The sequence below is a fragment of the Neophocaena asiaeorientalis genome, unplaced genomic scaffold, assembly GCF_003031525.2.
Source record: "Neophocaena asiaeorientalis asiaeorientalis breed wild unplaced genomic scaffold, Neophocaena_asiaeorientalis_V1.1 scaffold589, whole genome shotgun sequence".
In the NCBI taxonomy this organism is placed as follows: Eukaryota; Metazoa; Chordata; class Mammalia; order Artiodactyla; family Phocoenidae; genus Neophocaena; species Neophocaena asiaeorientalis.
In genome coordinates, this window is record NW_020172683.1 from 970,168 (window position 1) to 997,799 (window position 27,632).

A 27,632-nucleotide genomic window follows, 5' to 3' on the forward strand; every position below is an offset into this window, starting at 1 on the left:
ACGAAGGGAACAAAATCATCATAGACATAGAATCTACATTATTACTTAATTACTATTTGGACATTCTATATTTAAACCAAAGAAATACTTTTGGCAAGTAAAACTGATTAATTCAAAAAAATAATCAGTGAAAATTATATTGAGTTTTTCTGTGAATGAGATTTTTATCGTTGCTTTTAAATAGATTTAAAAATTGAGGAAGCAAAGCAAGCAAAACCATAAGAACAGCCTATTTTACTTTAAAGGAAAGAAAAGATAATGCCTATAAAAATCAGATAACAAGCACCGTGACTCTACGCATGTTAAACATTATGAAAATTATACCAAGTGATAAATTTTCAGAAAAACATTTTCTATAGAAAATCCCATTAATCTAATTTAGTTGATCAATATGCTATAAATTATGCCTCTTAAATTTAAAATTTTCAGTGTAAATTTAAAAATAAAGATGTGATTCTTGATCATATTTTTGTCACCTCTAAATTTTCCTCTAGACTGTCTTGGTACTGGATTATCTGGATTTATTCTGATAAAGACTGCTATTTTATTTGTTTTTAGCTAAACTATTAGGAAATCCAAGTGTTAGGCTGGCAAATGATAGAGAAAATTGAAAAGCTGTAATATATAATATATGGACAAAATTCAAATGCTGAAACACCTGAAGGAATAAAAACAATGTAGCGAATAACAGATATTATAACTAAGATAGCAATTTTCCACCTGAAAATTTTAAAATATTATTTGCAAGAGAGAAAATATATTTTCCCTTTGGTCTTACCACACTGTTGGTACAGTACCTGGCATTTAACTACTCTGTGCTGAGAGAAGACACATAATTTTATGATTAAAAAGTCCTATTTAAGTTCTTACTAGATTATAACTCTCAAAGGAATTAAGACTAAAAACGTGGGGAAAATGAAAAACTTTGAACTTGCAAAACTGCAAGTGAGCCATGAGACAATGCCAACTTAAACTTACCAGGATGAATGGGTGGAATATCCATAGCAGGTCTACCTGATATCATTCGCGGATCCATGTATGACTGCATCATGAGCCACCTTGGATCAAAACCCATAGAAGCCAAATGCTGAGGGTGAGGCTGCATGGCCTGGTAAAGAGGTCTGTGTGGTGGTGGAGGGACAGCACCACTGGATGGCTGTGAAGGAACCGTCTGTGGAAGTACACCTTGCTGCTGCTGCTGCTGCCACTGCTGCTGTTTCATCTGTTCCTAAAAAAAGCAGGACCCTACATCTGAGACTTTAGTTCCATGTGATAAATTAATATAATCAATCAGAAAACAGGCTTTTTTGAAACCTTGAGGGAAAAGAATTCCAAACACATTTGACAGTGAGAGGCGGCAAGACAAAAGAACAAAGAATAAGTTATGACATTTTGCCTTACACGTGACTTAAGCAACTAATCACTCATTAATTATACTGCAGAAACCACTTCCTAGAAAGGAAGATGGTTTCTATAAATGAGGCAGATGGAAAAAAGGAACGACACAGAAGTTTCACAGTAAAGCCCTTATCAACAAACTTTTACTAATTTAAAAGGAGGAAATTTTTCAGGGAAAATTTGTATGCTTTGTGTATTTTGAGTTTTATGTCAAATTATTTCTTATACTACTGAACAATAAACCTTTTTAATCACACATACAAGATAAAATGTTTTTATTGTTACCTGCTGCCGCTGGAATCGTGGTGGTAAAGACTTCTGAAACTGTTTAAAATAGCCAGATAATATAGCAGGCCGAGGCTGAGACCCTGATTCTGGTTCTGTTTCATGTGCTGCTTGTGTGGTCTCTTTTTCACTGCGATTGTTATCTTGTCTACTGAAAACTGGGTCATCCTCTGCCCAAAGAAAAGGTGAAAGATAATTATACTCATCAGCGACACTTGACAAATACGTGTTGTTTGTACTGGAGTGAAATAATTAGATTGATATATTTAAAAAGTTAACAAGGAAGAAAGCATCCTTACTCTAATAAAACACTTTTGTATTTTAATATTGGTAACCATCAATGAGGTAACATTAGATTAACAAAACCCTAGACTTTCTCAAAGCTGGATTCTTAAGACAGAAATCACATGCCCAAATGCTTTACCATACAAATGTCTGTATTTGATATTTTGTGATAATAAACCATTTCAAATACTACCTATTTTGCACTGTTTCACTAAATATTAACACTACTGTCAAAATTTACTTGGGGTTCTCTAGGACTTAGGTGAAAACACAAATGGCCTATAAATACTTAAAATAGAACACACTGGTTTACTTAAAAATTTTTTTGATCAGGGGATGTTATCTATAAAGAAAACTAATGAATCTAAGTCTGATGACAACAGTGATCACCAGCTATCTTCAAATATATAAATCATTATTCTGTGATATATCTTAAGATAGATGGTGATCACTCTGTTGTCATCAGAGTTTAAAATCATTATTTTATGTAAAGGGTATCAATTATGATACACAAGAAGGAGAATCATACACATCCCCCCACACACAAGAAAAGTTCTCATCCCAAAGAAAACCAGAGCCATATATACATTCTAGAGAATGCCATTTGTCACAACTACAAAGCCATGCATATTATAAATTCTTTTCTCAGATAATTAGGGGTGGATTTTAATGGGAAAGCTAATATAATGCCAATGGTAAAATGATGCAGTAAAGAATCACAAATCAAAAAAAAAAAAAAAAGAATCACAAATCACATTTTGTCTGTATTACATTCAATATTAAAAATGCTAAAAAAATAAAATATTAGAGAGATAAGAGAGCCAAGTAGGTGCAACATTTAAAAATGAAATGGGTACATCTCATGATAAACCCAGCTAAAATTAAACTGCCATCAGAAGACATATAAAATGTGAACGAAAATAAAAGTGTCACTAAATAACGATTATTAAAAACAAAAGCATAATTAATTAAGTATATATAGTGACTGCTGATGGTTAAATTAATTAATCAGGGTCATTACATGTATTCACTGGCAGAACTAGGACTAAAATGAATTTCCTTATTTCTAATCCATGGTCCTTTCTCATTAACTGTGAATGAGATTCCCTAAGGTTGTTCTCTTTCAGAATTCATCAATTTTAAAGTATACAAATGTTTTTCATTTCTGTGGTGAGAAATTTTACTTTACCTTTTTTGAGTGTTTTGAGCAAAGTGCTTAAGATATATTAATAAAAGCCCATTATCAATATCAACTTATCTCTAGACTGCTTAATATAAAAATTTGTGAAATCTGGTAATTAAACAAATAATCCACATGGGCTGTATCTTATTTTTTTTTAAAAATTGAGATAAAACACTCTTACTCTTTTTATAGTTACATTAAGGACCAAGTTTGAAGGTAACCCAGAATATAGATAAAAACTTAAAGCAAAACTTTAAACAGCTTTATAACTTCAAGCAGCAGGGTCTTATAGAAAGAGCATGGGTTTTGAGGTAAAAAAAATTTCAGTATTTCCGTAACAGAAAATATACTGAAATAAAACTATTTCTATTTTAAATCACTGTTAACTCAAGCTATTCATTAAGACTGAATTTTACAGCAAGTTTGGAGCAAAGTTTTATTAATTAGAGTTTATAAGCTAAGTTGGGAAAGAACAAAAAAACTGATTATAGCTAGCAAAGGCTTTGGGTTTTTTTGGGCAGCACTGTGTGGCTTGCAGGACCTTAGTTCCCCAACCAGGGGTTGAACCCATGCCCCCTGAGGTAGAAGCGCAGAGTCTTAACCACTGGACTGCCAGGGAAGTCCAGCAAAGGCTCTTTTCAAAAAGCATAATTACTGTCTGGTAAGCATATAAATGACCTATGGAAGTTTTTCTATTCCCACTGGTAGAAAAACAAATATGAAATTATGAACTGAGTATAGTCATTTAATTATGACAATCCAAAATTCCCATTAACCTCTATTCAACAAGTTTTAGAGGTATTAACACGTGAACAAATGAGATTTTATTTAGTAGTTAAATGTCTTGGAATCAGAAAAGAGTAGAAGAATCAGCATCTCTTAACTATGAAGCTAATATAATTTTGCAGACAAAATAGAATTAAAGGCCATCTAACTATATGGTATCTACAATAAACTCACTTTAGATCCAAATATGTAAATAAATTGAAAATGAAAAGATGGACAAAGATAGTCCATGGAAACAGTAACCAAAAGAGAGCAGGGTGGCTACACTAACATGAGACAAAATTGACTTTATTTTTTATTTTTTTTGTGGTACACGGGCCTCTCACTGTTGTGGCTTCTCCCGTTGCGGAGCACAGGCTCCGGACGTGCAGGCTCAGCGGCCATGGCGCACGGGCCCAGCCGCTCCACGGCATGTGGGATCTTCCCGGACCGGGGCACGAACCTGTGTGCCCTGCATCGGCATGCGGACTCTCAACCACTGTGCCACCAGGGAAGCCCCAAAATTGACTTTAAATCAAAGAAGTTTTACAAGAGATAAAGTCATTAAATACTAATAAAAGGTTCAATACTGCAAGATACAACAATTATAAAACACTTATACACCTAGTAACAGACCATCAAAACGTATGAGGCAAAATACTGACAGAATTAAGGGGATAAATAGTTGCACATTAATCGTCAGAGGCTTAGGCCTTCCCTGGCGGTTCAGTGGTTAAGAATCCACCTGCCAGTGCAGGGGACACAGCTTCGAGCCCTGGTCCAGGAAGATCCCGCATGCTGCAGAGCAACTAAGCCCATGTGTCACAACTACTGAGCCTGCGCTCTAGAGCCCGTGAACCACAACTACTGAGCCCATGTGCCTAGAGCCTGTGCTCCACAACAAGAGAAGCCATCACAGTGAGAAGCCTGTGCACTGCAACGAAGAGTACCCACAAGTTTGCTGCAACTAGAGAAAGCCCATGTGCAGCAACAAAGACCCAATGCAACCAAAAATAAACAAATTTATATATATAAAAAAATAGTGGGGGCTTCCCTGGTGGCACAGTGGTTGACAGCCTGCCTACCGATGCAGGGGACACGTGTTCGTGCCCCGGTCCGGGAGGATCCCACATGCCGCGGAGCGGCTGGGCCCGTGATCCATGGCCGCTGGGCCTGCGCGTCTGGAGCCTGTGCTCCGCAGCGGGAGGGGCCACAACAGTGAGAGGCCCGCGTACCGCAAAAAAAAATAAAAAAAAATAGTGGCTTCAACATTCCAATCCCAATAATGGCTAAAATAGCCACACAGAAGATAAATAAGGAAAAAGAGGACTTAATAAACCAACTAGATCCAACAGACATATACAGAACACTCTACCCAAAAACAGCATACACATTTTTCTCGAGGGACATTTCCAAGACAGATCACATTAGGTCACAAATCAACTCTCAAGAGTTAAAAAGATAGACATCACATAAAATATTTTCTCTAACCACAATGGAATGAAGTTAGAAATCACCAGAAGTAAACCTGAACAATTCACAAATCTGTGGAAATTAAACAATACACTCTTTAACAGCCAAAAGATCAAAAAAGAAAGTGCAAGGGAAATTGGAAAATACCTACGAGATGAACGAAAACAAAAGCACAACATACCAAAACTTCTGGGATGCAGCAAAAGCAAAAGCAAAGCAAAGAGGGAAATTTATAGCTATAAATGCTTACATTAAAAAACAGGAAAGCTCTCAAATCAGTAACCTAGAGTTACAACTTAAGGAATGAGAATAAGAAGAACAAACTAAACCAAAGGTTACTAGAAGGAAATAAAAATCACAGCAGAGATCAAGAAAATAAGAGAATAGAAAAATAGAGAAAAATCAATGAAAACAAAAATTAGCTCGTTGACAAGATCAACAAAATTGACAAATCTTTAGCTGGGGTGGGGAGGGGTGAACTAAGGAAAAAAGACTCAAATTACTAAAATTAGAAGTGAAAATGGGGACAATACTACCAATTCTACAGAAATAAAAAGGATTATGAGAGAATTATGGACAACTGTACACCAACAAACTGGATAACCTAGATGAAATGTACAAATTCCTAAAAACAAAAAATCTACCAAGACTAAGTCACAAAGAAATAGAAAATGTGAATAGACTTTTAACTAGTAAGGAGACTGACTTGGTAATCAAAATTCTCACGACAAAGAAAAGCCCTGGACCTGATGGCTTCACTGGCGAATTCCACCAAACATTTAAACAAATAACATCAATTATTCTCAAACTTTTCCAAAAAATTGAAGAGGAGGGAACACTTCCTAACTCATTTACAAGGCCAGCATCACCTTGATACCAAAGCCAAACAAGAACACTACAAGAAAACTACAGACAAATATCTCTTATGAACACTGATGCAAAAATTCTTGACACAATACTAGAAAACAGAATTTAGCAGTATACTGAAAGTGTTATACACCGTTTACCAAGTGGGATATATTCCTGGGATGCAAGGATGGTTTAACATACAAAAATCGATCAATATATTATACACTGACAGAATGAAGGGAAAATAACACATGATCATCACAATTATCACAGAAAAGGATTTGACAAAATTCAACACATTTTTATGATAAAAATACTCAAACTAGGAACAGAAGGAAACTACCTCAACAGAATAAAATCCACTTATGAGAAACCCACAACTAATACCACACTCAATGTTGACAGACAAAGCTTTTTTTGTAGGATCAGGAACAAGACAAGGGTGCCTCCTTTTGCCACTTTTATTCAACTTAGTACTGGATAATTTTGAGGGATTCAACACTGCAGTGGAGGAAGTAACTGCAGATGTGGTGGAAACAACAAGAAAACTAGAATTAGAAGTGGAGCCTGAGATATGGCGGAATTGCTGCAATATTACAATAAAACTTGAATGGATAAGGAGCTGCTTCCAATAGATGAGCAAAGAAAGTGGTTTCTTGAGATGGAATCTACTCCTAGTGAAGATGCCGTGAAGCCTGTTGAAATGACAACCAAGGATTTAGAACGTTATTACATAAACTTAGTTGGTGAAGCACTGCCAGGGTTTGAGAGGATTGACTCCAATTTTGAAAGAAGATCTACTGTGGATAAATGCTATCAAACAGAACGGATGTTACAAAGAAATCATTTGTGAAAGGAAGAGTCAATCGATGTGGCAAACTTCACTGTTGTCTTATTTTAAGACATTGCCACAGCGCCCCCACCTCAGCACCCTGATCAGTCAGCAGCCATCAACACTGAGGCAAGACCCTCCCTCACCCCCACAGCAAAAAGATCATGGCTCACTGAAGGCTCATGGATGGTTAGCATTTTTAGCAATAAAGTATTTTTATGTTAAGGTATGTACATACAGCATATATATATTTTTAGACAGAATGCTACTGCACACTTAATAGTCTACAGAATAGTGTAAACATAACTTTTATATGCACTGGGAAACCAAAAAATTCATGTGATTTGCTTTATTGCCATATCTGCTTTATTGCAATGGTCTGGTACCTAACCTGCAACATCTCTGAGGTATGCCTGTGCTCAAAATAAATGAAAGCAGGGTCCCAAAGAGATATCTGTACACTCACAGTCACATCAGTGTTATTTAAAATAGGTAAAACATGGAATCAACCCAAGTGTCCATCAACAGATTGGGTAAGCAAAATGTGGTGTGTGTGTGTATTTATATGATGATTAGTAGCCTTAAAAAGGAAGGAAATTCTGTAATATGCTACAGTGGACGAAACTTAAGGACATTATGCTAAACAAAAAAAGCCAGTTACAAAAAGACAAATACTGTATGATTCCACTTAGGTGAGGTACTGAGAATAGTCAAACTCACACAGAAAGAAAGCAGAATCACCATTCAGGGAGGGGCTGGGGAGAGTTACTGTTTAATGGATACAGAATTTCAATTTAAGAAGATGAAAAGAGGGGCTTCCCTGGTGGCGCAGTGGTTGAGAGTCCGCCTGCCGATGCAGGGGACGCGGGTTCGTGCCCCGGTCTGGGAAGATCCCACATGCTGTGGAGCAGCTGGGCCCGTGAGCCATGGCCGCTGAGCCTGCGCGTCTGGAGCCTGTGCTCCGCAACGGGAGAGGCCACAACAGTGAGAGGCCCGCGTACCGCAAAAAAAAAAAAAAAAAAAAAAAAAAAAAGATGAAAAGAGTTCTCGAGATGGATGGTAGTGACGGTTCATTATGAATGTTTTTAATACCACTGAACTGTACACCTAAAAATGGTTAAGATGCTAAACTTTATGTTACATGTATTTTATCATAATAAAAAAAATTACAGAAAAAAACATTTTAAAGTATCCAATAAAATTCAACCTTATCCAAAAAACACTAATCACTTTTATTCGGATTACATATTTTAAAAATACAAAAATATCCAATATCCACATGTAACATGAAGCCTTTTGTAAAGCTTATATAAAGACAAACAAGACTATCATACCTTTGTTACAGCTGTTTTCACTTTCTGGTTTTTCTACCATAGGCTCTAAAGTAGGTTCTTTGTGTTCAATTTTTTCCTCCACTTTCTCCCTTTCTTTCTTCTCCAACTCACATTCCTTTTCCTGTTCTTTCATCTTCTGCAGTTCTTTTTCCTTTTCTTGCTGCCGTTCTAGTTCTTTCTCTTTTTCTTGCTTTCTTTCCTTCTCCATTTCTCTCTGTATTTCCTGCTCTCGCTCCAGTTCTTTTTCCTTCTCCTGTTGCCTTTCCCTTTCTTTTTCCCGCTCCTTCTCTCGCTCCCATTCTTGTTCTTTTTCAAGTTCTTTCTCACGTTCCCGTTCCTTTTCTCGTTCTTTTTCTCGCTCCCTTTCTCTAATTTCCTCTGGAGAGGGTTGTTTGTCCACTATACCAAGCTTTTCGTCTAATCGTTTAAGCTTCTCTGCACATGCTGCTTTCCTTTGCTCTTCCATTCTTCGCTCTTCTTCTTCACGCCGTTTACGAGCACGTTCCACTGCTGCAGAAAGTTCTGACTGTTGTCTTCTTCTTTGCTTCCATATTTCATCTTCATCCGGGACCTGTTGCTTAGGGGGGAAAGGGCCTGGTCTTCCAGGTACTGCCTGTCGGTCTGGAGGAGGATGCTGAAACATTAAGATAAATTATCAGATGAGTATGACAACAAAGGATATATCATAGACACGGAGCAGGAGCAAAATTCTCCAGTGTGTCAGAAATTTTCCTGAAAAACATACACATTAAAATGTAAACAAGTAACAATGTGGGGAAAATAGTAAATCTAGTTAATTTTCGAGAATAATTAATCCAGCCATCTAATAAATATTTACTGAGTGAGTACCTATTTACTGTGCCAGACATTACTGCTCAGTCGGTATTTGTTGAACAAAATCAGAAACTGTCACAACATGAATTTAATCTAAATTTAGAGACAAAGGAAATTTAGACTGTGAGTGCTTTAGCAGGAACTTCCAGAGATGGAATGCCTAAAGAGGGAGAAAAGAAGTCCATAAAGATGCAACATGGCACCACATGAGCCCTGAGAAGACTGAGATACAGTTACAAGGAAAGAGCACACAGTCAAAGATGCTAAGTGAAGGACATGGAGACATTGCTGCTGCTGACATGCCAAAGGAGAGGAAATTCCTAAAAAGCAGCTTGGGCAGAGAGAATTCTATCTTTAAACGGAAAGATCCAGAAAGGCGTATCTAGATCCCGTGGTGGAGAATGGGAGGATGACCTGAGAGGCTGAGTTTTAATGATTTAATTTTCAACTAATGTGTTCTAAAACAATTACTACAAAGCCTAAAAATGCCAGCAACTTTGCAAAGACAAGCAGGATGAAAAAAAGCACATGAAGAGCTGCAATATCAAGGAACTAAAAAATTTGTTTAAAAAATATTGATTTTGGAGACTTCTGTGGTGGCGCAGCAGCTAAGAATCCGCCTGTCAATGGAGGGGACACGGGTTTGAGCCCTGGTCTGGGAAGATCCCACATGCCGTGGAGCAACTAAGCCCATGCGCCACAGCTACTGAGCTTGCGCTCTAGAGCCCACATGCCGCAACTATGAGCCCACACACCGCAACTACTGAAGTGCACGTGCTCTAGGGCCCACGTGCCACAAATACTGAGTCCATGTGCTGTAACTACTGAAGCCTGAGCACCTAGAGCCCGTTCTCCACAACAAGAGAAGCCACCACAATGAGAAGCCCGTGCTCATCGACGCAGCCAAAAACAAGATTTTTAATAGTATTAGGGTGAAGAAACCTTAAAAGCCATTAGTCAGAATCCCTACAAAAGAGAAAACAATGATATGGTGAAAACACTGGACTGAATACAAAACAAAAAACCCAAACAAACCATGAATCCAGACTACCATTTACTAACAGTGCTGTCTTAGGCAAACCGTTTAATCTCTCTGGTATTTAGTTACTTCATCTATAGCTTGAAAGACAAGCTGCAAAAACAAAGTAATTATATAAACACACCTAATTTACACTAAACTCACAGAGTAAGCATTTTTTAAAAAGCAACTTCACTGAAGTATAATTTACATAAAATGTGATATATATATTTTAACTGTATAGTTTGATGAGTTTGGACAAATGATAAACTTAGGTAACTACTGCCCCAATCAACATATAGAGCATTTTCATCAGTCCTCTGCCTGCATCCCTGACCTCAAGCAACCAGCAATCTAATTCTGGCAGTATAGAGTAGATCTGCCTTTCCTAAAATTTCACAAAAATGGATACATCAAGTTATATTCTGTTTTGTATCTGGCTTCTTGCATTCAGGGTAATGGTTCTGAGGTCACTGTGTGTAGCAGGAGTTTACTCCATTCTATTGCTGCATAGTATGGCATCATAGGCATATTGTTTCATCTGTGGATGAACATACGGATTGCTTCTAGTTTTTTGTTGTTGCTGTTTTGTTTTTTTGCAGTACGCGGGCCTCTCACTGTTGTGGCCTCTCCAGCCGTGGAGCACAGGTTCCAGACGCGCAGGCTCAGCGGCCATGGCTCACGGGCCTAGCCGCCCCGCGGCATGTGGGATCTTCCCGGACCGGGGCATGAACCTGTGTCCCCTGCATCGGCAGGCGGACTCTCAACCACTGCGCCACCAGGGAAGCCCGCTTCTAGTTTTTTTTTAACTAGAAATAAGACAGCTATGGTCATTCATGCCTAAGTCTTTGTGTAAATGTATGTTTTCATTCCTCTTAGATGAATACCTAAGAGTGGAACTGCCAAGTCATATAGTAACTATGTGTTTCACTTTATAAGAAACTGCCAAACTGTTTTCCAAAGTGATTACAAGGTTTTACAGCTCCACGAGCAATATATGAGGGTATCACCTGCTCTGCATCCTCCCCAATATTTGGTGTCATCAGCCTTTTAAATTCTGGATGTGTAACAAAATTTCAATGTGGTTTTACTTTCCATTTTCCTGCTGACTAAAGATATTGAACATCTTTTCATGTGCTTATTGACCATCTGTATACCTTATTTTATGAAGTAAATGTCCAAATCATTTTGTTGGACTTTTTGTCTTATTATTGACTTGTAAGGGCTTTTAAATACACACACACACCCCCATACAAGTTCTTCATCAGATGTATTAATATTTTTCCTGTGATATCTTTTCTTTGCCTTAGAGATGTATTTCAAAGTCCAACTGATCGATTTCCTTTTTCTAATTCTTGCATTTTTTGTCTTATCTAAGACATTTTTGTTGGCCCAAGTTCATAAAGACTTTCTTCTACATTTTCTGCTAGATGTTTTAGTTTTAGCTTCTATGTGTATAGAAATGCTACAAAGAGCGTTCAGTGGTTAAAAGGAAAATGACTGGTGGAGATGACAGTGATGGTGATGGTATGTGCACTGTCATTGTACAGTGATCAGGGAGGCCTGTGCATTGTTAACACCTGAGCAAAGAACTCGATCACAGCAAGAACCTCGGAAAGAGTCTTCTGCTTAGAGGCAACAGCAAATAAAATGTCTTGAGGGTAAAATTAAAACAAGAGCAATAAAGCCTGTGTGGTAAGAACAGAGAGGGAGAAAAGTAGATGAAATCAGAAAAGGAGACAGAAACTTTAAAGACCATGAAAAGAACCTGAGCAAGGAATAACTGACCTAGTGTATGTATGTATGTGTGTGTGTGTATGTGTGTATATGTAAAACATATACATGTAATATAAGATATATAAATATATACATATTTAAAGTTGTATCTGCTATAGGAGAATTCGGGGTGAACGTAGTGGGTGAGAAAGCAGCAAGACAGGAAAACAAGACGACCTGTTAAGTCCAAATGAAATATATCTGGTGGCAGCAAGTACTCAGTATAGGAATATATTCTAAAGGTAGAGGTGACAATTTGCTGATAGATTAGGTTGGATGTAAGGTAAAAAAGAAGAAAGATTTAAGAGTGACTTCCATGTTTTAACCTCAGCAATGTCGTTATCTAAGATAGGGAAGACAGTAGCCGAACTGCCTAAGTGTGGGTGGGGGTTGTTATGGTTTGGACTATTAACTGTCAGATATCTACCAGAGATCCAAGTGGAAATGCTGAGCCAATTGTTGAATACATAACTTTCGAAGTCAGGATAGAGCTTTAAGGGATCAAGATACTTACTGAGTGCCATCAGATGATCCCCCAGGGAAAGAATATAGTTAGAAAAGGAAATGAGAACACAGCCCTGAGCCCTCTGACACCCAAAGGTTTAAGTATAGGAGGTCCAAAAGGAATATAAATTTTAAAAAGAGAACAAAACAGTATGATGTCTTAAAAGCAAGTTTTCAAAAAGTTTTAAGAAGGATGGAGGGATGAAAAGATTAACTATGTCAACTGCTGCTGAGATTAAGTAAATGAATACAAGAGAACTGTATTTGGCAAGATGCAACAGTCATTACTAACCTTGATACTAACAGTTTCAAAGGTATAGTGGGGAGATGAAAGCATAACTTGAGAGGGTTAATGAGAGACAAAGTGAAGCCAGTACGTGTAAACAGCTCACTAAAACAATTTTGCCATGAAGGGGAACAGAGATACAGGTAGGAAACTGGGGAAATGGAGTGTAGTGGGAGTTAAAGAAGGGTTGGTGTTTAAAACTTTTTTTTAAAGATGAGAGAGAATATTACTGGTAACTGACAGAAGATGGGATCCAGAGAACAAGTAGAAGGGTCATCCTCAGGAGCAAGGGCAACAGGAAAGAAGTCAGACCAGGAAGGGTACTCAAATGGGAAGAAGAGCTGCTTCTTATTTTCTTAGAAAAATTAGGAATATGCTTATCAGCTGAGAAGGAAGAGGGACAGGCTAAAGAGGAAGACGTGCAGGAGCTACAAGGTAAAGTCAACAACTGTTTCATAAAAATTATAAATAAGAAACAGAGGACGTTTCCATTAAAACAAATAGGGCGAATAATACACACAGACCATTAACAAGCATTTAGTTAAAATTTACCTGCTGTGCAAGCAACTTCGGAGGTGGTGGCAAGTGTGAAGATGGTCCACGTTCCTATTATAAAGAAAAGGATTTTTACAAAGTAAGATAAAAAATATCTACTTGAAATATTTCTGACTGCAATGTTTTCCAGTGAGACCAAAAGACTGCAAAAAGTAAAACATCTTTATCCTTTTCTCTTTTTAAATAAAAGTACATCAGTCTCTACAAAATAACTTTATGTTCTATACAATCACTCAGCCACTTTAATTAAGGTTACAATCTCAAATTAACTTTGTTAAGAGTAGAATCTTAGTGTACAAATTCTAGAATTTTAGCCCAGGTAATCTGGCTGTGAAGAAGTATGCCTCTAATTTCAAATTTTTATTTACATAAACCCAATATTTTTTCTAATGGCAAACTAAACCTTTCAAATTTATATAAGGAAAAGAAACATCTAAAACATTGGAAACAGATATATATAGACTATTCACTTGTTATTACACATATCAGTGTCACACGCATGCAAATCAAAACATCAAGATATGGTCTATATTTTTCTATCCTTTTATCATTCCCCATTATGCCAGTAAGTTAAAAGTCACACAAAAGACAGATTTTATTTAAAAATTACTTTAAAAATCCTTCTTTTCCAGAATTCACAAATTTATTTTCCAATGGCTAACCAATGCCTTAAGAATAAAATTCAAACCTCTTGTATAGCATACAAGACTTAACAACTACTAGTTCTTACATAGCTCTCTTACTCCTCTCCCATGTCAAACTGTTGGGGACTTCTTGATTAGGCCATGCTTTACTATACTTCTCTACCCTGAACATGTTCCCACTGCTTGGAATCACCCTCTTCCCTCTGTTTACTGGCTAATTCCTGCTTCAAGTATCAAGTCTTTTGCGAAATGTTTTACATAGAATTTTCTAAGAACCATGTGCACCCTATCACGGCACTGTTAGCTACTTACTTTTACCTCCCTGAAGGCACCGATTCCTCCATCTGTTTGGTATGAATTCAACAAATACATGCTGAGTATACTATGAATTACTTAAGTAGGCTCTCTGTAAGATAGCCCTGTTAAATTCTCACTTTGCAGTGCAGTTCTTGCTACATCTTTGAGGTAGGATCAAGTGTATCTGTTGCCCACATACTTCCCCCTTTTTAACAACATTCTTCAAAATGGCTCAGACTACATAGATTTCTCTACTCCCTAGTGTGATTTCCCTACTCAGATAACATACAATTTCACACATGAATACTAACTAGGATTTACAAAGCATTCAGTAAACTATAAAGCACTTCAGTTATGTTAGTTTGGAAAAACAATTTATCCCTCCACTCTGACATGCCCAAGCTGCTCTAAGAAGGAAGAGTGAAACTTTAGTTTCTACTTGATAATTTTAGCTACTGCATTGATAATTCCTGTTGGTATGCAATAAAATCATGGTTTAGGTCTAGAGCTATTTAAGAAAAAATATATAGTTCCCATTTCCTAGGTCTTTTTCCAACTAACTCTATGATTATGATTAATTCATCCTTGTCACTTGTCTGCAGTGACAAGAATCTCCATGAGTCCAACAAACCTGATTAAGTGGAGGTCCTTTCCCATAGGGACCTTTTACTACTGATGGATGGGCAGGTATCTGAGAAGATGACTTAGTGTTGAAAACTTCATCTGCTTCTTTTCGGTTTTCAGTGTTTACAGAGGCTTTTGAACCTTGATCCTCACTGAAGAATCAAAATCCAGGTGAAATAAAAAATAGAGTGAACAGAATGTACCATAAGTAAATGCATTTTCTCAATGTAAAAAAGACATTATTTCCATACAATTTCAGGGGGAAAATGTATCAAGGAATGAGATGGTGTTGTAACCTAGCAGTGCTAATTTATTCATTCAAGAAATATATGCTATATATCTATAATGTGATGGGGCCTGGGCTTGGCCAGATTATCACCACAAGATACAAGATGCGATATAGTACTTATCAAATACGGACACTCACACTTGACACACAATATGATTCCATCATTTTCTATTACCCCCACCCAAAACTCTCATCTGAACACAACTAATATTCCAGATAATTAATTAATTAATGTATTCTAATTTGTTCTGATTTAATGGAAAAGAGAAATCAAACTACAGTATTTTAGTAGGCATCTCACAACTGATCACGAAACAGCAGTGTATTATAACACTATGGCTGAAAAATTATACCAATATGTGCATGCAAACTCCTGTTTATCTTAAGAGCCCAATTTTTATGTTACATAACCCATATATTCCTGACTCTGATGCCCCTATATTCCAGAAAAAAAGAGAAAAAGCTCCTATTTTCAAAGACCTTATTGCTCCTTGCTAAGTTTAAAAAAATCAAAGACTTGAAGCAGCTGTTGTAACCCAAGTAATTTTTCTCCAATTTTATAAATATGGATCAGGTCAAGTAAGTAAAAAGTTTTAAATGGTCCCAAATACGGTTTCTCAAAATATTTCCAATTAGATGGCAAGCATCTAAATAGCTTCTTTTTAAAAATATGTATTTTCTTTAGAAACATCAAACTCTTAATTCCTTGATTATCTGTACTTTTAAAATTTGGCTCATTAATCGCCTTCGCACTCAGTAAAACTCCTTGGAGTAGAATGTAGAAATTCTATAAGCGGGGAACAAATACCTGTTAATGAAACCTCTCTGCGTAAATGGCTCATGTCACATCAACAAATTCATACTATTATTAGTAAGAGATATCACAACTTACCTGTTGTTTTCTTTAGGACTACTACTTCCCTGCTCATCATCATCACTGAAATTCAGCTGTTCTGTATAATCTACTTCCATCTGAGCACCTATTAAATTAAGGAGAACTCAGATTGACTGTTTCAAAGCATCTAAAAACTAAAAGTGCTTAATTAATCTTGCCTCTTACCTGCCCAACCTTCATCAGCTTCAGCATCTAGGTTATCAAATTTATCAAGCTCCTTCAGTTCTGATGCACTAAGGATGGAGGGGCGTTCAGGCTCAGAGGCCCATGAAGGAGGTGGGCCTCTTCCTCGAAGGCCTCTAACCAGTGACAGGTTATGAGAGAAAAGGATACTAAGTTTTAATGACACTAAATTAGGAAAATATTAAAAGATTGGAATTTAGTTCATTTCAATTCAGCATTAGTTTTCTATACCGTGATATACAAAATATTTTGCACCTGACATGTATGAAGAGATTATAAAATTAACAAAGAAATTTAAGACAATACATAATTATATTTCTTATGCAGATATTTAATAGCAAAGTTTTCAAACATCTAAAATAAAACAAATATATGTTAAAGGATGATATGGCTAAGACTAATCTCAAAATACACTAAGCAAAAAAAAAGAGAATGGGGGTTATCAACATCATGGAAGGAAGGAGGAGTAAACAAGTAACATCCATTTTTGGGGCCACAATTTTCAGTTTTTAGAATTTTATGTCAGCTGATTTAAAGTTTTAGAAGAATAAAGTATTTTTGTTCTGTCTTACAAAAGTTAGCCAATTACTTGTTAATGGCAAATGCACCTTGAGGACAGAATAATAAATCCCCATAATCCACTCAACCTCCAGAAAATCTTCACAAGTATACATATACCCTGCAAACTTTAATCATTTAATAGTCTTACTTGTTTGTTTCAGTTAAAGAAGGTGGAAACCTCATGGGACCATGTAAAGGAGGATAGGCCATCCTTGGATACTGCTGAAACATCTGTATAAAAGAAACAAAAATTGATAAAATCTAGCTACCCAGTTATTTTTTTAAAAAAAAGATCACCCTGACTAAGCCTGAAATTATAATTTATAGAAATGATTAAAATAAACAGTACTGTCAATAACTAATTTTATCTACTGGTATAGATGATCATTCACCCTCAATAACAAGCCATTTAAATATCTACTGCCTCCACCAAGTCATTACAAATACAGGTAATAACTAGGACACATCTTATTAAGAACTTCTGTTATCCCATTAATTAAGTTACATAAAAATGACTGTGTACTGAAATGAAAAAGTAAAAACGACGACATGCATGCACCCCAGAAAACTTCAGTTTCTTAACCAAGTTCAAATATCAATACTTGAAATGATATAATGTGAGACCTCATCCTAATGCAAGAGTAGATTTGCAGATTTGCTGATAAAGAGGAACTCAGTTCAGATAAAAGGATAGTACATAACCCAACAGAGTTGAAGGAGGAAGTGGGTAGGGAGCTAACAGAGAGATTTTCTATGGGTGGGGCATAGGTGGATTCTGAGTCATTACACAGATAGTAATTATATACAGAGGCCCAAAGATGATGCTCTCCACGGGAACTTGGCTTTGAGAATCTGACTTTAGGAGAATTCTAAGATTATGAAGACAAATAATAACACCAAAGGATTCATCCTATGATTTGGAAGGGAAGAAGTGTCAAGGAGTGCTTGATTATTTACTATTTGCTGATATCCAGGTTAAATTATGTTTAAAAAAATGAAATTGTATTATCTTAAATACATAATTTATATCCTGAAATAGTTTTTCTTAAAAAAAACTGATGAGGGAATTACTTTATACTAGAAGAAAGGCTATGTTTATATGATTGTGCTGTGTAAATAAGAAATTTCTAAGCAGGGTTGGAGCAAAAGTTAATTAAGATAAGCAACAGCTGAAACACAACAGGAGACGCTTTTTGTTTGGGGAACACTGGAGAATTTTCGGTTGCATCACACTTTACACTGAAATTAGCAAATACAATATTGGAGGCAAATGTTCATAGGATAAGTTGCATTAGATCTTTCTGATTATTTAGGCATAGATATTAATTTCACGTGGTATTAATAAATGTTTGAAATTTAGGAATTTGCCACAGAAACTGCATAAACAGGGGACTCCCCTGGTGGTGCAGTGGTTAAGAATCCGCCTGCCAATGCAAGGGACACGGGTTTGATTCCTAGTCCTGGAAGATCCCACATGCCACAGAGCAACTAAGCCCATCTGCCACAACTACTGAGCCTGCACTAGAGTTGCATACACCCCAACTTTTTAGAGCGTGTGAGCCACAACTACTGAAGCCTGCGTGCCCTAGAGCCCGCACGCCGCAACTACTGAAATCCATGCACTCTAGGGCCCACGTACCGCAACTACTGAAGCCCGTGCCTAGAGCCTGTGCTCCGCAACAAGAAGCAGTGGTTAAGAATCCGCCTGCCAATGCAGGGCACATGGGTTTGATTCCTAGTCTTGGAAGATCCCACATGCCACAGAGCAACTAAGCCGTGCACCACAACTACTGAGCCTGCACTAGAGTTGCATACACCCCAACTTTTTAGAGCCTGAGAGCCACAACTACTGAAGCCTGCGTGCCCTAGAGCCCGTACACTGCAACTACTGAGCCTGCACGCCGCAACTACTGAAGCCCATGTGCTCTAGGACATGCATGCCACAACTACTGAAGCCCACACGCCTAGAGCCTGTGCTCCGCAACGAGAAGCCACCACAATTAGAAGCCCACACACTGCAACAGAGTAGCCCATGCTCGCGCAACTAGAGAAAGCCTGCGCGCAGCAACGAAGACCCAACACAGCCAGAAAAAAAAAAAAAAATGCAGAAACAACTATAAGTTCTCAACACATAATAATGGTGTTTTAAATGTTTTTGTTTAGTGAAACATTTTATTTGAATAAACTCATTGATGAAATTGGGAACAAAGCTCACTTGGTCTCCCCTCTTACCTTCCCCCTTATCCCATTCCACCCCTACGCCCGGAAATTCAGGCAGGGGTCCTTGGAAGCACAATTTGAAAAATCTTAGGAGACAAGTATTTGGATGCAAATCATTATTCAAGGTCAGATTAGCACATAAGACTGTTTTATCATACACCCCAAATTTTTAAGAAAATATTTAACAAGTAATTGTATTTAATAATTTATTTCCCTCTACCTTAGAATGGTTAAGTAATAATGACACAAAGAAAAAATAGAAAATATGGTTAGACCTTGACTACTTAGGAGTTAAGTCATAAGAAAAATAAATGTATGAACTAGATTGTTCTTTCCTTTGAGATTAATGGTTTTCTCAAAAAATGTAAAGTTATTTACTTGAGCACATGTAACTTGCCATATAATTTCACAGTAGACTGAGAGCAAACGAACGAATGAGGGCACCAAATCTAACTACTGATTTATAGGAAATATGGGGGTCAAAAGTATATATATGTGTGTGTGAGTGTATATATATATGTTTGTTTATTTTTTAAATTTCCCCTGCCCAAGAAGCAACCACTATTAAGTTTTGTTTCTTTTTTCTTTTTGGCTGCACCGTGTGGCATGCAGGATCTTAGTTCCCTGACCAGGGATCGAACCCGTGCCTGTATTGTGAGTATGGAGTCTTAACCACTGGACCGCCAGGGAATTCCCCTCAGAAGTATATATTAAATGAAATTACAAAGATGGAATCAGCAAAATCCAGACTATGAGAAACTGTACAGGAAAACAAATAAATTGTAATAGGTATGCTCCAAAGAAAACAAGCGATAAAGGAAAAGAGGTACCCATAGGTAAGAAGATTACTAAGAAAAATATACACCATCTCAAGAATAGATGTTACCTGGATCCTAATTATGAGATAATCAGGGAAACTAGAATATTGACTTGGTATTTTAAAAAGAATTTTCAGGGACTTGCCTGGTGGCACAGTGGTTAAGAATCCACCTGCCAATGCAGGGGACACGGGTTCGATCCCTGGTCCAAGAAGATCCCACATGCCGCAGAGCAATTAAGCCTGTGTGCCACAATTACTGAGCCTGCGCTCTAGAGCCTGCAAGCCACAACTACTGAGTTCACATGCCACAACTACTGAGCTCACATGCCGCAACTACTGAAGCCCACAAGCCTAGAGCCTGTGTTCCACAATAAGAGAAGCCACTGCAATGAGAAGCCCATGCACCTCAACAAAGAGTAGCTCCCGCTCACCACAACTAGAGAAAGCCCGCACGCAGCAACGAAGACCCCACGCAGCCAAAAAATAAATAAATAAATAAATAAACAAGATTTCTTTTTCAGTGTGGTAATGGCACTGTGGATGTTCCCCTAGTCTTTATCTTTTAAAATATAACCTAAAATATATATGGATGAGATGATATATCTAGGATTTTAGTAATCCCAGGTGGTGAGAAACAGGTAAAAAAGATGGACCACAAATCGATAACCATTGAAGAAAGCTCACGCTTTTTTTTATCATTTCTATTTTTGAATGTTAAAATATTCCATTATAAAAAGTTTTTTAAAAAAATTCAAGGTATACTAATAAAAACTTTAGAACTAAAGCAGGTATTAACCTTTTCTTGTGCCATGAACAACCCCTCTGGCAGTCTGATAAATCTTACGGACCTCTTCTCACAGAAATGTTTTTAAATGTATAATTAAAAACATAGTATTACTAAGGAAACAATTATACTAAAATTCTGTTACCACAATATTTAAAAAACAAATTTGTGATACAGTAATGTATGTGCTTCATTAAATAACACTAATAACTATTTTGAAGGAATGCTGAGTATAAACAATATTTGCAATACCTAAAAACAATGTAATGTGACATGAAAATACCTATGATCCCTAAGGATAAAACATGGGTACTGCTGATACTTTCTGTGATTTGATTCCTAAATTCATAATCAAAGAAAATTTTAATTTTTAGTTAGATGTTAATGAAAATAAAGACTTCAACTTTTTCCCATTCCAATTCTTTCCTTGGAATCCAGATCAAAAACCTCTTATTTAACCACTTGCTGATTCAACAATACTCACGTAAGAAGGCATCATAGCTCTGTATTGGGAAGCAAGGGCAGGCTGTTGTCCATTCAGTTTAGCCTGTGGAGGACCACAAGCTATCCTCTTTTCCACCACTTTGAGGATATCATTTTGCTCTGATGTTCCAGCTGTGCTTTCATCCTGGCCAGACTTTTCATCTTGGTCAGATGTTAAAGGCGAACTAGCAGATTTACCACCATCTCTCCAACAAGCAACATCTGGTATGAAGAGAGAGAAAAAATAAGAAAAAAATCTGAAAATGGAACAGAGTGAAACCAAACTAGGCACATTTCAAGAGAAGTTAAGCAAGTAAGCATAGTGAAGGAATAGTGAAAGTCTAATCTAGGCTGTACTAGAAATTTAGACTTTGAAGGTGTTTAGGTAGTCAAGAGCAGTGGCTTCCAAAGCAGAGAGGATGTACCTCAGAGCAGCGGTCCCCAACCTTTTTGCCACCAGGGACCGGTTTCATGGAAGACAATTTTTCCACGAACGTGGGGAGGGGGGTAATGGTTCAGGTGGTAATGCGAGTGATGGGGAGCGCCAGATGAAGCTTCCTCACTCGCCAGCCGCTCACCTCCTGCTGTGTGGCCTGGTTCCTAACAGGCTGTGGACTGGTACTGGTCTGCAGCCCAAGGGTTGGGGACCCCTGCCTCAGAGGGTACCACCAAAAGCAAATACTGGGGTCAGGGAAGAAAATATTAGAACTTCCCTATTAAGCTTCACCAATTTTTGATACAGAGATTAAAATCACTGTTATACCTGAGGTGTCCTGAAGAAGGGCAGAGGGAGTTCCATAACCCAGAAGGATTGACAGTGATGCATGCTCTCATTCGTTTTCAGTCTACTATTGCTAGTTACATGTGCCCAAGTGAGCAGATTTAGTGACTGCATTACCTAATTCAACTACACTTAACCAAATAAAAGAGATAAATGGTTTTACAAGGAAACCTTGTTTGGTTCGAATGGTCTCTACCTCCTGCTATTCACACCCTGTGTAGTCCCCTCTCAGCAGTGTACCAGGATTGGTCTGTGTAACCTGTAGAATAAGGCAGGAGTGTTGGCTGTCTTCTCTAAGAACAGGCTATGAAAGCCTAGGGGTTCCATCTCGGGTGAGAGATGTCTGTCTGTCCCTCCTTATTTTTTCTGAGGAAATCCATTGTGAGCCGCCCACATACAAATGAGCCACCATAAGAGAGCTTAAAACGGCAGCCCTAGTCAAGTCAGCATCAGATGACAGTTTCACTGCAATTCTGTTGGCAGAGAACCAACAAAACCTGAGCTAGAACCCCCAGCTAAGTGGCTCCCAGATTCCTGACCCTCAGATACTGTGTGAAATGGTAAGCCCAGTTCAGTTTGTCTTTTTAAGCTGCCAAATTTGTTACACAGCAACAGGTAACTGGTGAAAAGAAACTAAACAAGAGAACAGTGGAGCTGACACATCTATTCCTAATACAAACTCATCAACGGCATTACAGTAATTAAAAATAAAAATTAAAAAAGGTGATTTACCCAGACCTGGCAAGAAATGAGCCAAAGAGATAGAAAATGTATTAGGTTATCAAAAACATGGATTTGTAATCATTACTGTAAATAGGAACTTCCCTGTACATGGTACAGGGTTCTTTGAGATATTTGGTGACAACACTATGAATCCAATATAATTAATAAGATGTTTTAAAATCTCTCAAAGATTTTATATTTCTATTTTTAGTTTCTGCTTTATAATGTACATAATACGAGTATCTCTTACTATCCAAATTGACTGGTTCCTTGGTTTGATTTCAGAATATTAACAGAAAGCAAACGAATGGATATAAATTATAAACAAATATTTGCATATTCGGGATGTGTGCTAAAAAATTTTACTATTGTAAAAATGACCAAATATTCATGTGCAAACAAGTCACCTAGGCATCTTGTTAAAATGCTGACTTTTGATTTAGTAGGTTGGGTGTGAGGCCCAAGACATATACTTCCAACAAGTTCTCAAGTTAAACTGATGCTGTTCATGTAAAAACCATACTTGAGTGGCAAGCAACTACAGTTACTATCTGCCTTTTCAAACTAGGTGAGTCATCATACATACAACAATAGCAGACAGGAGGTTATATCACAAGATAAAACACAAATATAATCTCATTCTGTATTTTTATTAAACAGAAAGTATTCTTACTTGGTGGGCGTAAACTGGGTCCAGGTCCATAGCTGTCATCGATTGATTCTTTTTCTTTTTTTTCTTGATCCCCAGCTGCCTGCAGGCTGGGAAATTCTTGCTGAAAATGACTATTCACCTGGATTCCTATGGATATTTTAAAAAAAACATTACATGTAACTTTTATACTGAAGATAATTCAAAAACCCTCCCAGGATAAAGCTCTCTGTCTTTTTTTGATAATTTATTCCACATTTCAATGATGACTGTTTGTATCCATAAAACTTTAAAATTTATCTAGAATTAGAATCCCTTGGAAAGTTAATGAACAGCCATGAGGAAATAAAAATCTAAGAAAGGAATCTGCCAGACATTGTTCCAGTGGACTCATTAAAGATAATGAGGAAAGTAAGGAGAATTTCACTTCTGTTTCTCTTTTATTATGACTCCTTTCATTTTCAACATAAGTAAAATTCCTTTACTAATAAATAACTCTAAGAATCAGTTCAAATAATATTGCTAAAATAGAATTTATGAATCAACACTACAAGTATCATGGTGAGACTAAAATGCTTCATTTTAATTTATTGCGGAGATACTGATTGCACCTCACTATTCACTCATTCACCTATCTACCTACCTGCCTGCCTATTTATTTTTATACTTCCATAAATTTAAAAGAGCTGATTTTATTAGCTTGAGGGCCCAGATGGGTTTTTCCATACAATGTTTTATAGATATGTTTTGCAAGTGGGAAAATTAAGTTTTGTTGGGGATTCCAATCATTTCTAGTAGGGAGGGAAGTATTACAGCTACTGTGCTTTATGGCTACTCTCTAGGTCTTCTCTACCACGGAAATCGTGAACAGCATATTTGAAACAGAAGAGGTTTAGGGGCACAGATGGAAAATAATATGGTTTCTAGCAATCAACATAACGTCTGGGTACTTTTATGTCTCAGAGCTGAAGGCACAAGGTTTTTTCTGGTCATGTAGGGTAAAGACAGAGTAATGTGGGGCACAAGGTACCTTAAAGACTCCTTCTTTAATCCCTATTATTGGCTCATACATGGCTCTTAACACTGAAACTTAAGTAGCCCAAGAGAATTTTTACAAGACCCTTTTTTTCAGGGCCTGATAATATCTTTTGACAGTGTTCTCTACCCCTGCCAAAACACCATAATTCGCCCCTTATCTCCTGCATGGCTGTTCAGTAACTATCAAGCCTAACCAGTTTCCCCAGCTAATGTCCACTTACCATCTCCTTGCCCACCTTGCTTGTTACTGGCCCATGATTTGGGAGCAGGTGCTACTTCTGGGGGAGCTGCAACCCCAGGTTTTGGTTGTGCTGGTGGAACTTCTGGTGCTCTTAAAAAAAATATGAATCCATTATTTCAGATATTATATGTTTAAATAAAATAAATATTGCATTTAAGCTAAATTTGTATACAAATTATTTTGGCTACATATTTACTCAGATGCACGCCACCATGTTTTCCCTCTGCAACATTCCTTTAAATTTTGTCCCCTTTCATTTCTACCCATGAATAAACCAATGAGATAACAGCTTTGTTTTTAACTTTGGAAAGAAAAGGGGAGGAAGGGAGGGAGGGAGGAGGGGAACAGGGGAAGAAGGAAGGAAGGAAAGAAGAGAAAGAAAGAAAGATAAAAAAGAAGCATTCATTATTGAACATAGCTACCAAAAATTTGTTTTGAAGAAGTGAACATTTATAATTAGGAATAACATTATAGTCATACATACAGTCTGGATTGGTGGGATTAACCAGGGGCTAAGGCCAAGCAAGCTCTCCATTTGGCAGTCAACAGTTTCACCACTGTACATGTTACTGTTAATCAAAAGAGGTAACAGCAACCTGCCTGATGCATCCCCACGAGTAAAAGGTGTTTTAAAGGGGTCTACAGTTTTATTCAATTCTTGTAATGAGTTAAAGCTTAAAAATGAAAAAGGCAGTTAACAGGCTTAAGAAATGCAATATATTTCTGGTATACTTAGACCTAAAACTGACTTGCTACTATAAAATAATTCTATAACAACTAAGAAGTAGAGAACAATAAGTCTTTAGTAAGCTTTACCCAAGCAGTTGTATTTATTATATAAAGCTCCCCAAACCAGAATATAGAAATTTAGTAACAGATATAGGCAAAAAGCATTAAGTACTCATGTTCTTGTCTTATTTTTAAAAACTACCACTACTTAGATTGGTCATTTAATAAACCAAGAGCCCTGAATAATCCATGACACAGAATGCTAAGTATTTATTGAATGAATGATGATTAAGCGGGATATTACTAATTCCACGCCAGCTTTCTTGTGAATTCTTTATTCATTCAAATAATATTACCTGAGCACCTATGATGTGCATCAGGTATAGTTTCAATGAATCAGGCAGACAGAAACTCTTAGCTTCATGAAAAGTAGTTAACAGAATCAACTCTTAAATCATTTTAGAAAGAGAATGCCTGATTTGGTGAGGATGGGATAGGAGGGAGCCCGACAGTGTATGATACAAGGAAAACTGTGATTAGCAATTCTGTCAACTGTTCTACCCTGACACATAAAAATACTGCCACTAAACCCACACATAGGAAAAATTACACAAAAGTTGACTATAAAACACAAAAGTTGACTATATAAAAAAGGGCATAGCACAACACCTAGCACGTAACGAACTCAAACATAAGTTCCCACAAAGAAAGGGGAATGATTTCATTCTTTAACAGACTCTGACTCACTTTTCTTCTTCGTGTTGCTCTTGTTTTGATGCCCATCCTGTGCCATCTTTAGGTACAATGTTCACATTAGGATCATTGCCTTTGTTTTCCGCTTTGAGACTTGGGAGGTTAGCAGGTGGAGGCATACGCCGTGAAATACCAACTTTTCCAAGACTCTGCAATCCATGTCGAGCTGCAACTAAAGATCAGTAACATCAACTTTCTTAGTAACTATTTTATTCTTAAAACAAAATAAAAAGACAATAGGAATTAACGGGATCTTGAATTATTATTTTCTATTTTAAAATGAAAAAATTAAAACTAAGCCACACACCTGCAACATAACCCAATGTAGAAATTATACTAAAATTAACTATCAAGCCACTGAACAGATGCTTTAAAAATTCTAATAACTGGGACTTCCCTGGCAGTCCGGTGGTTAAGACTCCACGCTTCTGGGCTTCCCTGGTGGCGCAGTGGTTAAGAATCCACCTGCCGATGCACGGGACACGGGTTCAAGCCCTGGTCCAGGAAGATCCCACATGCCGCGGAGCAACTAAGCCCATGAGCTACAACTACTGAGCCCATGCACCACAACTACTGAAGCCCGCGTACCTAGAGCCCATGCTCTGCAACAAGAGAAGCCACCGCAATGAGAAGCCTGGGAACCACAATGAAGAGTAGCCCCCGCTCACCACAACTAGAGAAAGCCCGCACGCAGCAACAAAGACCCAAGGCAGCCAAAAATAAATAAATAAATAGAGTATACAGAAAATAAATAAAATAGAACATACATTAAAAAAAGAAAATTCTAACAACTGAACCCTATAAACTACAAAAAAGAAAACACTGACCATGCTGTTTTTTAATTTTTCCAGGGAATCGATTTTAAACTCGAAACTTCGTACGTTAAATAAACATGATATGAAACAGACTCACAGACATAGAGGACAGACTCATGGTTGCCAAGGGGGAGGGGAGTGGGGGGGGTTGAACTGGGAGTTTGGGGTTAGCAGATGCAAACTATTAAATACAGAATGGATAAACAACAAGGTCCTACTGTATTCAATATCCTGTGATAAACCATAATGGAAAATAATATGAAAAGATTGTATGTATATGTATAACGGAATCACTTTTCTGTACCGCAGAAATTAACACTACTGTAAATCAACTATACTTGAATAAATTTTAGAAAAGAAATATGCTACCTTTATGTACATAATGAACACTGTTAATGCACCATACAGCTATCATGTGTACATGGTCCAATTTTCACTCTTCACTGTAAACACTGGGTTCAAGGTATTAAAAAACAAAACAAAACTAAGAACCACAGGACTCTCTACTCCATAACTAAAAGTGGTAGAATAAATCCACTAATATTTATGCCTATTAATCTCATTGACCAAGTCTCCCTTTTGGAACCACATAGTTTTATTTATTTTCTGATGACAACAAACAGGGAAAAAAACATATTTTATAACATTTATAAATTTTCAACTTAAAAAAATTCATATCCCTTCAAAGATGTGTACGTATATAAAAAGCCCAATGTAAACAGGGCT

At 37.1% G+C, this 27,632-nt stretch overlaps 1 protein-coding gene across 15 annotated transcripts in view; it reads right to left on the reverse strand.

Annotated features, from left to right (window-relative positions):
* Positions 1-27,632, reverse strand: part of PRRC2C (proline rich coiled-coil 2C) — a 97,781-nt gene that overhangs the window by 42,971 nt on the left and 27,178 nt on the right. For 10 of the 15 annotated variants that reach the window (XM_024739819.1, XM_024739815.1, XM_024739811.1 and 7 more), the window contains exons 3-14: positions 26,086-26,263; positions 24,590-24,699; positions 23,355-23,480; positions 21,179-21,399; positions 17,019-17,101; positions 16,292-16,425; positions 16,124-16,211; positions 14,950-15,094; positions 13,375-13,428; positions 8,405-9,038; positions 1,684-1,853; positions 979-1,228 (exon numbers count right to left, since the gene is read on the reverse strand). In XM_024739819.1, the coding sequence (XP_024595587.1) occupies positions 979-1,228; positions 1,684-1,853; positions 8,405-9,038; positions 13,375-13,428; positions 14,950-15,094; positions 16,124-16,211; positions 16,292-16,425; positions 17,019-17,101; positions 21,179-21,399; positions 23,355-23,480; positions 24,590-24,699; positions 26,086-26,263 (2,193 nt within the window). The remainder of the gene's footprint in view (positions 1-978; positions 1,229-1,683; positions 1,854-8,404; positions 9,039-13,374; positions 13,429-14,949; positions 15,095-16,123; positions 16,212-16,291; positions 16,426-17,018; positions 17,102-21,178; positions 21,400-23,354; positions 23,481-24,589; positions 24,700-26,085; positions 26,264-27,632) is intronic. The other 5 variants (XM_024739821.1, XM_024739813.1, XM_024739810.1 and 2 more) reach the window with 3 other exon arrangements.